This window comes from Microcaecilia unicolor, chromosome 5 (genome assembly GCF_901765095.1).
Source record: "Microcaecilia unicolor chromosome 5, aMicUni1.1, whole genome shotgun sequence".
NCBI lineage: Eukaryota > Metazoa > Chordata > Amphibia > Gymnophiona > Siphonopidae > Microcaecilia > Microcaecilia unicolor.
In genome coordinates, this window is record NC_044035.1 from 105,765,832 (window position 1) to 105,780,323 (window position 14,492).

At 41.7% G+C, this 14,492-nt stretch overlaps 1 protein-coding gene across 2 annotated transcripts in view; it reads right to left on the minus strand.

The window, feature by feature from the left end:
• Positions 1–14,492, minus strand: part of SUPV3L1 (Suv3 like RNA helicase) — a 94,086-nt gene that overhangs the window by 58,200 nt on the left and 21,394 nt on the right. For both annotated transcript variants that reach the window (XM_030203150.1, XM_030203151.1), the window contains exons 6-8: positions 12,570–12,681; positions 9,444–9,521; positions 2,682–2,773 (exon numbers count right to left, since the gene is read on the minus strand). In XM_030203150.1, coding sequence (XP_030059010.1) covers positions 2,682–2,773; positions 9,444–9,521; positions 12,570–12,681 — 282 coding nt within the window. The remainder of the gene's footprint in view (positions 1–2,681; positions 2,774–9,443; positions 9,522–12,569; positions 12,682–14,492) is intronic.

A 14,492-nucleotide genomic window follows, 5' to 3' on the forward strand; every position in this document is an offset into this window, starting at 1 on the left:
GTCTGCAATGACCTGTTCCTTGCCAAATCCAAAGGTCACTACTCCATCCTCATCCTCCTCGACCTATCCGCCGCTTTTGACACTGTCAATCACAATTTACTTCTTGCCACACTGTCCTAATTTGGGTTCCAGGGCTCTGTCCTCTCCTGGTTCTTCTCTTATCTCTCCCACCGTACCTTCAGAGTACATTCTCATGGCTCTTCCTCCACCCCCATCCCGCTCTCTGTTGGAGTTCCTCAGGGATCTGTCCTTGGACCCCTTCTCTTTTCAATCTACACCTCTTCCCTGGGCTCCCTGTTCTCATCTCATGGTTTCCAATATCATCTTTATGCTGATGACACCCAGCTTTATCTCTCCACACCAGACATCACTGCGGAAACCCAGGCCAAAGTATCAGCCTGCTTATCCAACATTGCTGCCTGGATGTCCAACCGCCACCTGAAACTGAACATGGCCAAGACCGAGCTTATCGTCTTCCCACCCAAACCCACTTCTCCTCACCCTCCACTCTCTATCTCAGTTGATAACACCCTCATTGTCCCTGTCTCATTGGCCCGCAACCTCGGAGTCATCTTCGACTCCTCCCTCTCCTTCTCTGCGCATATTCAGCAGATAGCCAAGACCTGCCGCTTCTTCCTCTATAACATTAGCAAAATTCGCCCTTTCCTCTCTGAGCACACCACCCGAACTCTCATCCACTCTCTCATTACCTCTCGCCTTGACTACTGCAACCTACTCCTCACTGGCCTCCCACTTAGCCATCTATCCCCCCTTCAGTCCGTTCAGAACTCTGCTGCACGTCTTATCTTCCGCCTGGACCGATATACTCATATCACCCCTCTCCTCAAGTCACTTCACTGGCTTCCGATCAGGTACCGCATACAGTTCAAGCTTCTCCTACTAACCTACAAATGCACTCGATCTGCAGCCCCTCCTTACCTCTCTACCCTCATCTCCCCTTACGTTCCTACTCGTAACCTCCGCTCTCAAGACAAATCCCTCCTTTCAGTACCCTTCTCCACCACCACCAACTCCAGGCTCTGCCCTTTCTGTCTCGCCTCACCCCATGCTTGGAATAAACTCCCTGAGCCCATACACCAGGCCCCCTCCCTGCCCATCTTCAAATCCTTACTCAAAGCCCACCTCTTCAATGTCGCCTTCGGCACCTAACCACTATACCTCTATTCAGGAAATCTAGACTGCCCCAACTTGACATTTCGTCCTTTAGATTGTAAGCTCCTTTGAGCAGGGACTGTCCTTCTTTGTTAAACTGTACAGCGCTGCGTAACCCTAGTAGCGCTCTAGAAATGTTAAGTAGTAGTTTGCGACATGGAGCAACTTACAAACCAGGTACTAAGTGGCAACAACCCATCTCAGGAAGAATGGTCCCACCTGGACATAATTATTGCAGAGGGGAGGTATCAGAGGAGGGTAAGGGAGGGACGAGCTAAAGGGACATGCTGAAGTACCAACAGCGTGTCCTTGTGTACTGTGGAATTGTGAAAGAGGAGGGAGGGTAGCTGGGAGTGGGGGGGGGGGGGGGGGGGGGGGGGGGGAGGTGGATGGTGGCAAAAACTAAGTAATCCAAGTTGAAGTTTTTCTATGGTGTATTATGTTTATAATTGTTCTTTGTTTACTTGTGTTTGATATACATAATAAAAAAGTATTGAAACAAAAAACAAACAAAAAAAGGAATTAATAAGGCATGAGCTAGCAAGACTGCTGCATGGAAACCAACTGGATTAATACAGCAAAACAGGGGTGGCCAGGAACTGTCCAGCACAGTCACAGGAATACAAGCAGCCAGAGCTATAGCCTTTTTGTACTGATAGCTGTTTGTTATAAGATTGGCTTTAAAGATTCTATTTGGACACATACTGCCTTTCTCTTCCTAAAGGGGCCCAAAGTGGTTTACGTGTGAAAGCAGTAAAATATATTAAGGTAATACATCAAGAAAACGAAACGGAATACATTTACATAGGGAGGATGAGGAGGCCTGGGTGTTGTTTTAATTATGGGAACTTAAATCTTAGATAAGGCTTCAGCAATATGACAAATACTAGAATACCTAATTTCTTTTATTCACTTACACAATGACTGGAAATCCATCATTGCTGGTACTTTCAGTCTATTTGTGCCGACTCTGTGGAGGGTATAAAATTGTACTAATGGGCTAAATCAACTTCTTGGACGCCAAACACAACTGTATACTACAGTTATTTATATAAGTTTAAATATAAAGATATGACTACAACATATCATTAAATGATTCCTTGTATTTGATACTGAGCTTTATCACAGTTGTGCAGGCTACTTTAAAGAGCTTTAAAATCTCCATTAAAATGGTTTTATTTTGGCATTACTGTAATTCCCCCTCCTAACTAGAATAAATATGGATACATTTCTACATTTTCAAAATGATAAAGCTCACTTGGCACATACAGATTAATACTGAACTGCAGGACTTGCTTGGCTTTGGAATTCACTTGCCCAAGTCACCTCAAGCTTTGCTAGCTGGTGCAATGTTCTCAACTTCAGCACCTCAGGAGTCTCTAACAAAAGGCTAAACACAAAATACACTGGAAAGAATTAGCTGAGGTGGGTTGTGTTCAATCATTTTCACTGGCCCCAGACTCCAGCATCCCCAATTCCCCGCTATAAAACAAAATCAGATCGGCTACCTCAACTTCCTCCCCTGTGGTAAACATGAGTTCTGTCACCAAATTAATAGCAGCAGCTTCTCCGCATACGTGAATTTCTTCAGCACAGAGGCCTAGAAACAAAAACAAAAAAGGAATTCTATCATGAAATGAAGAGACTGCTGGGGCCTCAATGTTTAAAGAAACAATCAGACTGATATTCAAGATTATCCAGCACCTGCTACCTGGATAAGCGCTGCTGATCAGGGCCATCCATTGATTTTCAGAGGCTTTATCCGGAGAATGCAGCTGAAAACCTTTAGATCACCTCAATGCTATCTGAACAGCACTGGGATGGTCTACAGGCAGTTCCAAGAGTTATCTGGATAGTGGAGATATTCAGCTCACTAACTGGATTAACTATCCGGATAAAGTTAGGACAGAAAAAACTCTGACTAGCTATCTGCATAGTGGGCTGAATATCAGCACAATCTGGATAGCACTGGAATGAACCACACTATTTTTCCAGCCATGGCAGCCAGCATTAAAAAAAACAAGGAAACCAACCACACTAACTGCCCACATCTGAATACATAAAATGCGCCATCAGGTGAAGTGACTACAGAAATCCAAACTAGTTTATTACATAAATAAGCAGCTTATGCCTAAACTAATAGCCTTGTAAACAGATACAATGTTGATGTTGCTAGTGCAGTGTTTCCCAAGGTATCAGGGCTGCCCAAATGAATATGAATGAATTATATTTGCATACATGTAAGACCTTGTGTATGCAGAGCTGGCACAATAAATCTTCATAGCTTTGCGTCCTCCCATATCATCATTCAGGCATCTCCCCCACCAAGCTTTTGATAATTAAATAAAAAAAGACAAAATCATCCCAACACCTATAGCCAGATCAGGTAAATATATATAATTAAAATATAAAACAGTGGGAATGACTAAACAGAACAAATCAAGTGATTGAATATCAGAACATCCTTTATTGTCAATCCTAGTCAAGTGAGTTGATGCGGACTCGACATGGGTAGTGTTTAGGCTCTATCGCCTGCATCAGGAGTCCATAAAAACCAGTAGGTGCAAGTCCAAACTTCACCAAACTGGCAAAAATTGCATCTTTGATCTCGGTTTTCAAGGGCTTCTGGTGCAGGTGATAGATTTGAAACACAGCCCGTGTTGAGTCCACATCATCTCACCCGTCTAAGATTGACAATAAAGGATGTTCAAATATTGGATCACCTGATTTGTTCCGTCTGGTCAGTCCCACTGTTTTTTTTTTTGTTTTTGCGTTTCGTGGGACTCTTTGGTTTTCTTCTTTTTATATGGAATAGACATAGACATCACACTTTAAATATATATATATATATATATATAATGTTACAAAAAAAAAAAATCATAACATTTCAGTTGTTTTTTTTAACTAAAGATTAAGCTCATGTTATCTGCAGTGGGGCTCATAGGAATAAAATGGATGCTGCAGCAGATAACACACACTAACCTTAGTAAACGATCCTCTTATCGAGGGCAATTCCAAAATCCATTTGCAAATGGCCTTCTCTCACAAGGATAGTTTGAGTTTTATTGGTTATGAGGACCTATCATTTTGCTTTGACTGAAGCTACTCTGTGCTGCCTCCCAGGAATTGCCCACACATACGTGACATGTCTAGTCAGCTCGAGAGATTTACATATACTCAATAAGCTTAACTATTCATTTTATTTCACAATTTATAAACCGTTCTATCCTTCATTCTAGGCAGTGTACAAGCATAGCATACATAATATATAAAATAAACAGAAATAACTTTAAAATCACAATCATAAATGCACAAAACGGACATCCAATTTAGTAGCTAATCCTGTTCACAAATATTCAATTAAAAGCCTGAACAGGAAGGCTTTTAGCGATTTCCAAAACTGTAAAAAAAATTGGTCATAACTTGCAAATATTCAGGAAGCATATTCCACAGTACTGCCTCTGCTACAAAAAAAACATTCTCTGTGTATAGCAATCCAAGTGAACATGTCTAGAAGAGGAACTATCGAGGCAGAGCATGCATGCCGAGTGCAATGAGCGCTGGGGACACTAGATTCTCAAAGAAGTTGATATTACAAGAGAAACATTATCATTCAGAGACATAGATAAAAATCAAGACTAAATTGAATGCACCATTTTATCGGAAACCAGTGTAGACTTTTTAAAAGTGGGGATACATAGTTAAATCTAGATACACCTGTCTAAATTCTAGCCATCACATTTTGTGCCAATTGTAATGGTTTCAGCACATACCCTGACAAACCCAAAAGCCAAAAAATTACAGTAGTCAAATAATAGCATCATTGATGCATGAACTACCATTTGAAAATTAGTATCAAATAGCAAGTCCTTCAATCACCTTAAAAGATTTCATTTAAAAAAGATTCTCTTCACCAGGAAATTATATAAGAATTAAAGGTCAATGCTGAACCATATATGTAATTTCTTGCAACATTGGGATTTTTACAACATCCATCACAAACTCAGTTGGAAAGCTCCTCTCAGGTGCTGTGGCAATGTGAGGATGTGCACAGTCTCTTTCCATCTCTTATCTTGCAATATGCTTAAGTATTTTGAGAAGCTCTCTATGCAGCCCACTCGTCAAGTGGTTTTCCCCCCAATTACGGCAGTCAGAAATCATGGCGTTTACTTTTGCTACTCAGGGCGAACACGTCAGGGAGAAGAGCTCAAGCTTTGGAGTGAAGTGACGCTTATCCCCGTAGGCCCTAATACTACCCCCCTGCCTCCCAGATTGGAGTCAAAGCTGGGATATGCCGGGGCATCACTGGTTGTGTCACCCTTGGTAGGAGCCTTGGAAGGCTGAGGTTCTCTCTAGAGCGATGGCATCACAGCAACACCATTGGGTGAGGTACCAGCTGGGGAGAATCTGGAGAAACAGGCTGCGGACTCATTAGTGGTTCTGCTGCTGTTGGCCAAACCATTCAAGATCACCTTGGAGTCGATTTGGTATGTCCTGGAAGCCCTCTACATGTTATTTTCTGAAGCCCTTCTTGCGATGGCCCAGAATGTTGGTCGGATTCAAAACTTAGGAGAGAGCACTGCGGCCATCAATGGGAAGGTGGGGACCTTGGAATTTCAATGAAATCTACTCAAACTGCTATATTACAGGATAAGATGGTGCTATATAACAGAACTGAAAACTTAGAGGACTATGTTAAGGGATTGAATTTGAGGTTATTGAATTTTCCTCAATTTATTATCTAAAGAGATATTTTATAAATTCTTAAAGGAGGTCTTTAAATGGTAAACCTGCCACCTCTGAGTAAGGTTTACTTTATTCCATTACCATCTAAGAAACACAGTAGTTCCTTAGTGAAACCTGACCAGGGAGAACTTTCCTCAAATAGCTTGAATCTAACATTTTGAAGACCTCCGCAGAAGAAATAATATCTTCTGCTACTCTTTTGGTGTCTTCTGCATTTCAACAGGACAAAGAAGCACTTTTGTGTCTTTTCTTTAAAATAAGAGATTCTAACTTTATTGGGGGGGGGGGGGGGGGGCATTACCTTTCCTAATGTTTCTAGCTTATTGTCAGAAGGTTCTAGCTTTAGGCGCTACATTTTAATTACAGTTTCCTTGCCAGTGTATGATTTCCTTGAATAATGTTAAATATGACTTTTTGAACCCTCCCAGTTACAATTTTTTCTTGAGGGAATAGAACTGTACCATCCTGATTCCTGGTTGTATGACATCATGATTTGGGCCATAATGTGTTTTATAGCACAAGTTGCACATTTTTCTTAGCTTTTTTTGTGATTTTTCTTCTAGATTTACCCAACTTGGTCTCCTCTATTTGTGGGCTATTGATGTGTGGAAGCTTTTATATATTGGTCAATTCATTTCTCCTTTAATATGGTGGAGCTTTTGTGCTGTTTCTTATCAAAGTTCTTCTTTGTATTAATTATTTGAAAAGTCAGTTTAAAAAAAAAAGGAAAATTCCTCTCACAATCGTGAAAGGATTAACATTTGTGTCGTCGCCATAATCAATTTATGTCTATATGCTGTCATTCAACTTTGAATAGATTTAAGAACTGAGGTCAACATACCCTGGGCGTCTTCCATAGACCTTTCAATAGGGAGAAGAAATACTAAAAGGTAAGTCCCAAACCTCTAAGGAGTTTACATAAAGACAACATGTATACATTGAACAAAACAAAGAAGAAAGCCGAATCCTATGGAAACCTTGATGTGACCTTAATCCAGTCTGAAACATCCTTTGCAACCAACTATTCATGCATATTCATTAAAAGCCTAAACACCAGACCAGTTAAGAGTGCTTCATGGATAAGATTGTGAAGCAACACTTTCATAGCCAAAATATTTGGAATGAGTGCAGTAGTAATATATACTATTCTGATTTATGGCAGCCCATATTGTATTAAATGCCTGAAAGGAAACAGCATATTATTGGCAATGCTAAAACCAATTTATGTACTGGAACTCAAAGCACTGGAATTTTTCTGTCAGCATGGCTGGATTTCTTTGTTTATATATGGAGGACCCATTAAACATAAGGAGTAATATCTTACAATTACTGCTTTTCATCCTCCTCCTTACTTTACGAGTACCGATTAGGCCAAAGACAAAATGTATAATTCTGCATCAGGTTAAAGGTATGATGGTCAGGGCCGGTCTTAGCAACTGCGGGGCCCTGTGCAGACCAGTTCGTTGGGGCTGCCCCCCCCCCCTGCCCCGCCCAGCCCCTTGTTGACAAGATATGTTTTAAACATTTTCTTTTATTTCAAATAACGACAAATCAAGCAAAACTTGTATACAAAAACTAATTCAAACATGAAAAATGCTATACTAGGAAACCTTTGGGTTTAAAAAGCAAAACCATGTGCACGTAAGGACTAGATTAATGAATTAAAATGAATCCCCTTAATATTTAATTCTTGGTAGCAATAATGAAACAGAGATGGAATATTCATATAGCAAGCAGCCTGAGCCAACAGATTTATTTTCCACTGAACATAATTAACTTTGTATGAACTTGGTTGCTAATAGAGTGCTGAACTGTACAATGTTGGCACATTTAGCCACACCCTTTTACCAGCCATGGTGCCTATAAACAGTAATCATTGAAAACATTACACCAGTACAGGAGAAAAAAAATAACTTTTTTTTTTCTCATTATAAATAATTTCTGTAAGCTGTTACAGCTCCAGGATACCCAAAATGACACAAAACAAATTAGCATACAGACTCTGCATGCAGCACAATACCAGAAAAACAGAACATTGCTATACATTGCAAAATAAGACAGCAGATGTAAATTCTCAAACACTAAAATGAAAATAAAATGATTTTTTATACCTTTGTTGTCTTGTGACTGTTTTTCTGATCATGTTGGTCCCAGTCTCTGATTCTGCTGCTCTCTATCTGCTCCCTTAACTCCACTTCAAGGGCTTCCTTTCCATTTCTTTCTTTCTTTACTTTCCTCCTTTCATCTTCATTTCTTGCCCTACATCATAGGTAAAAGCTGGGTACTCCGCAGACTTGACTGGAGGAGGTATAGAGTGGATCCAGCTTTTGCCTATTTTCTCCAGCCATCTCTCTCTTCCCTCTCCTCCATCCATGTCCAGCATTTCTCCTCTCTCTCCTCCATCCATGTTCAGCATTTCTCCTCTCTCTCCTCCATCCATGTTCATCTCACATCCTCTCTCTTCCCTCCCCTCCATCCATATCCAGCATTTCAACTATCCCCTCTCCTCCATCCGTGTCCAGAATTTCTCCTCTCCCCTCCATCCATGTGCATCTCCTTCCTGTCTTCCCTCACTTCCATCAATGTCCAGCATTTCTCCTGCCCTCCCCTCCATCCATCCATAACAACTCTCCTCTCTCCCCTGCCCTCCCTACCCATCCATGTCCAGCAATTCTCCTCTGCCCTCCCCTCCCATCTATGTCCAGTGATTCTCCTTTGCCCCGTCCTCCCCTCTCATCCACATCCAGTGATTTTCCTCTGTTCCCTGCCCTCCCCTCCATGACCAGCATTTTTCCTCTCTCCCCTCCATCCATGTGCATCTCCTTCCTGCCTTCCCTCACCTCCATCCATGTCCAGCATTTCTCCTGCCCTCCCCTCTATCCATCCATGTCCAGCAACTCCCCTCTCTCCCCACTCAACCATGCCCAGCGATTCTGCTTTGCCCCCTGTCCTCCCCTCTCATCCACATCCAGTGATTCTCCTATGTCCCCTGCCCTCCCATCACAACCCATCCATGTCCAGCGATTCTCCTCTGCCCTCCCCTCCATGTCCAGTGACTCACCCGCCCCAGCCCCCAACTTAACTTACTCCCCTTTATTCAGCCACAGCCCCATCTGTGCCCTCAGTTTTCCTCAGCTGCTTTCCTTCCAGCTGCCCTGTGTTTAAAAAGACGCAGCGGCAGCAGCGAAAAAGCAGGCTCACCTCTAGCCTTTAAGCCTTTCCTTCTATCTCAGCGTGCACTGTGCCACCTTCGCGGAAACCAGAAACAGGAAATTGCATCATAGAAAGGCGGCACAGTGCACGCTGAGAGAGAAGGGAAGGCTTAAAGGTTAGAGGCGAGCCTGCTTTTTCGCTGCCGCGACTTTTAAAATGCAGGGCGGCTGGAAGGAAAGCAGCTGAGGATCAATGGCAAGGAGCAACAGGAAGCGCCGCGGGGCCCCTGGAGGCACGAGGCCCTGGGCGACCGCTCCTGTCGCCCCTGCCTAAGACCGGCCCTGATGATTGTACACAATTCTGTATCTTACCCAGAAGGGCTCTCGTCCAGGCCCAGCCTCTAGCAGGATCCTTGATCATCTGGACTTCATCAACTACAGCAACCTCATCTTAAAGCAAGAAAACACTGTAAGTGCAAGGCAGCAGTGCTTTCAGTACAGTATGCTGCACTACAAATTGTACAAGTATTCATTCTAAGGTTGGTTTTAATTCAAAGCATGCATGCAAGCAAAAAACAAAAACACACGAAATAAAAGACTGGAACATAAGTCAAGGTGGCACCTTTCAGTCCATGACGCCACCACTGAAAGGTAAGCTGGCATACAGTAACCTAAAAGAGAGTAATTTTATAAGAGGGGGTTTGGCTTAAGAGGGTAAAAAAGCATCTACTTAGGAGCCTATCTGTGTTTATAACATAAAAAAGTGTAAGGTGCTGAAACTGCACCTTAAATGCAGGTACAGAGATTTAACATGCATAGATTAAGGTATGTTATAATCAACATGGGTATTTGGAATCTCTGCTCAAACTGCACCTGTGGCTCTACCTACCAGATGCACTGCCATTTTGTTCTGGGTGGGCCCACAGGCAGGAGGGAGGCAGTGGTCCTTCTGCCTCCAACTTCTAAGGTATGGGGACAGGTCGATTGGGGGGGGGGGGGGGATGAGGGTGGGAGTGAAGGAATCCCACTAGACCATCAGAGCTTGCCACTAGGGGTACGGACCACTGGGTTGGGGGGGGGGGGGACCTGGTGGGGGTTGCTGTAGTGTGCAGCGGCTTGAGAAGGGGGAGGTGGTGAAGAATAGTTCTAGACAGTAGTGGTCTAATGACAGATGCTGTCAAATGCAATTTTCTTCACATGTGCTAGGCTACCCGAGTTGCAAACAGTGACTGATGCACAAAGGTGGATCTGTACATCTCATTTGCATGCGATCCCCTCTGTGCATCAGTCACTGTTTGCGACTCGGTAAGTTTTCCCGTAGCACCCATATTTAACAGGTGCCTTTGTGCATCAGCCCTTAAGTAACCACTGAAATAATAGCCCAAAGCCCTCATTATAGCATGACAGGCCAACTTTCAAATCCTGGAGAATAACCTGATAGCTTGGTAGTGTATTTGTAATAAGCATCTAATTTCACAACACCAGAACCCAAACACAAAAGATCATAGACTACAAGAACATTTTCAGCTATACACCCTCTATGATATTTCCTCATTCTAAAAGGGGACCCAAGACTTCACGTGAAATTAGAAATATTCTTAACCCACAACCTCCCCCCCCCCCCCAACTTATCCTCTCAAAACTGTACAAACAACCACTTGTATCAGATTCAAACACCAACCTGCCCCACTAGATTATCGCAACAGATATGGGCAACTAGTTCGCTCACCCAAATGCTATCCAACGTCAATATACAAGTGTTGTGGAAACTAATCCAGATTACCACTTAACTGAGGCCTATTTTGTTTCATACAAAGGCTCAGTACCTCTCAATTCTGAGGAAATTTTATCAAACCACTGTAGTTCTTGCACCACCCATCTCCAGTAACTCGGCATAGGGGGAACATTACTTTTCCAGTGCCGAGTGATAGACCGGTAATTGGAGAGTAAAACCAATGCTGGGTGGACTTCTATGGTCTGCGCTCTGATCGTGGCTGAATAGATATGGATGGGCTGGAGTGTAAATTTTAAGAGGCTTCGACGTTAGCTTCAGAACTTTTAGTATAGGAACAGTGCTGGGCAGACTTTTACGGTCTGTGCCCTGAGAAAGGCAGGGACAAATCAAACTCAGGTATACATTTAAAAGTAGCACATACCATGTAAAATGAATTTATCTTATTGGGCAGACTGAATGGACCATTCAGGTCTTTATATGCCATCATTTACTACGTTTAGTAGCTAAGAACAAGGTGTAACTAAAATCTCTAAATAATACTCGGCAATCTTCCCCTGCCCTGTAGCTTAATGAACACCATTTAGGATTATTCCGTTTATCCATCCCCAGCTACTGTTTAATCTCATTCCAGGTTTGCTCCCAAAAATTTCCAGTCGCTTTATACTTCCACCTCAGATGACCAAAAGGAATCCCATCCACCACAGCCTCACCAACATTTACCTGCTCCACCATTCACAAGCCTTCTCCCCTCACACCGGTGTCCAATAAGAACAAGTTACTAGGGTATACTGGGACTGCCTATAGTTCGTACTAGCAGAGCAAATCTGAATATGATGGTATAGAGCCTCCCACTTTCTAAAAAAACAAAACAAAACAAAAAAAACTCACATCTAGTCACTCCTCCCAACTACTTTCACGAGCCAGAGATGTTTACTGTTCCCTATCCTCCAGAGCACTTCTGAATTCTGAGAATCTCTTTTTATCAGATCCCATTTTAATAAGTAGCGTTTCCAGTGGGGAAATTTCCCTAAACATGTTAGACTCATCGATGCAAAAAAACCCGCAGTTGCTCTTAATTGAAAGTATTGGTAAAATGGAACTCATAGATCTTGCAAATATTCAGGAGAAACACAGCTCCTCTGGGGTATTAAATCCTTATAAAAACAGATTCCTGACTCTTCCAAGTCCTCCCTCAAGCCGTTAAGATAGGGCGTGGACCCATAAGGACCCATTCTAGTATTTACCCAAGTTGCATAAAATATACTGTCCACAACTTTTAAAGTGGAAGAAGATCCCCAACTCTTTCTGAGCTATATGAAATAACAGTTAATTTTGCCAGTACTTAACTACTTTTATATTTTTACTAAAGAAATCCTGAGGTCTGGCCTTTAAAAGAAAAAAATATATATATATCACAATGAAAATAAGTGCACAAATTCTGTGTCTAGTTATACTGATTAGAATCAGCCCACATGCAGATTTATGGCTATGAAGGCTGAAAAAAATGCAGTTATCCACATCTAAATGTTACGAACAAGATGCAGCCTCATGAGGAAAAACATCACATGTAAAGCACACTCCAGTCTTGCAGCTCTTGCTGCTTAAATCTCAAGGATACTGCGGCTCGTGTTTATACATTTACATACAAAATGATGAAGATTCATTGCCCAGACAAATCAGATTTCTAATCAGATTTTTCTAACAAGTATCTAATCACTGAACACAAAGGAAAAGGCAAGCAAAGTAAAGAAGAGTATACGTACAAGGGGTCATAACACTGCACATCTCAATAGTGCAAGCTGCATGGTTAGCCGGTCTGCCTTCTGGATCAACAAACACTAGTTCTTCTCCTGTTACCAAATCACACGGCACACCCTAGAAACAATGACACATTCATAACATATTCCCATCTTAAGAAAATCAGCACCTTATCTGTATTTATGATTATTACTTTTGGAATCAGTTTCAAAAGATTTATCAAATATTTTTGAAATATGCTTTTATTATTACATGAAGGCAAGCTTAGAATTTAATGGAATTTTAAAGCCCTGTTTTGGCAAATTGTTTAGCAGAGTTAGCTGAACAAATTAAAAACCTTCCAGTAATGTTAAAGCTGGAACATGTATGGATACCTGCTCAATTCACTTAAAAAAAAAAGCAAAGCTGCTTACATATAACAGGTGTTCTCCGTAGACGGCAGGATTACAAATCAGATAAACAGCTCTCCCACAGCTCAGAACTAATGGAAAATTGTGAGCATGTGTGGACCTGCCAGTCCCCTCAATTTGTACAACTCCCAGGGAGACAGGTGGGATTGTGTGTCTGATTAGGCCTGCTGTCTATAGAGAACAGACATTACAGGCAAGCAATTTTGCTTTTTCTCTCAATAAGCATGATTGTGTGCCTGACACAAAGGGATGACTCCCCAAGCTCAGGGTTACTCCAGTTTGAATATAACTTTTCACTGTGATGTGCAACCATGTGATATGATAGTAACACAGCAACAGCAAATAAAGACTAGCATGGTCCATCTAGTCTGTCCAGCAAGGTAGCTAGAGTCATAGATGCTGCTCTGGGCAAAACATGCAGGTTATGTCTTCTATTTAGGATCGTACCTGCTGTTCTGTAAAGGTAAAACCCCTCTATGTCATTTGCTTGGCTTTGATACTCTTTCTATAAAGGGATCCTTTGAGTTTACCCCATGCCTTTTTGAATTCTGTCACTGATTTTGTCCCACACACCTCCACTAACCTTTCTGTGAAAAAGTGTTTCCTGATGCTGCTCAGTGGATTAGAGTTAGTCACTACTGCATGACAAAAGCACTGTCTGAGGACTGGTCCAAGAGCAGTGTGAAATGAAGGTATTAAGCAAGGCCCAATTAGCTGTTGTAAGTATGCAGATTTTATGTTTAAATATCTTTATTAAAAAGAAAACAAAACCGTTAATTGGTATATTATTTTTTCCTTTTATATAGCAACTTGCAGCAAGGCACAATATATAGTTCCAGTTTCCAGAAATCCTGCCCTAACATCTCCTCCCACCATAGCAAAGCACATTTTAAGAGTCCTACGATAGCAGCAATAACTTATTTGATGAGGATTAACTATATTGGTTAGAGAAATAGCAGCCTGCTCTTAACTAACTTATTACACATGACACCAGTCAAATAGACTATATGTTCCAACAGAACTACAAAGTCTTTTAAGATCAAAGGAGATGAAAAGCATAATGGACTCAGTGATGGATTGATTCTGTTCTGAGATAGCAAGTAAAATCCCATTTACAATCCATGGATTTCTTCTACTGATGTTTCTGACGTGTAGGAAAAAAGGAGTATCTTCAATAACATGAAAAGGCGTGACCATCTTTGGTAGGACTTTAGGGTGAGTGCATAGGACAACCATACAATTACTATGATGAAATTTTGTATTATACTAAATATGTGACAAAGGCTGGCAGTTCATTAACTCTTCTGGAAGAATCGACTGCTATCAGAATAAGTATTGTCCAGTTTAGACTCTTGAGCAATGAGCAGTCTTTCAGCTCAAATGGCACTTTCATTAGAGATGCAAAGGTGATATTCAGGTCCCATGGAACAGGAAGCTCCTGAATTGATGGTTTGATGTGAAGAAGTCTCCTCATGAATTTAGCCAAAGCCCTGTCTATAAGGACGTGATAAGTACAGC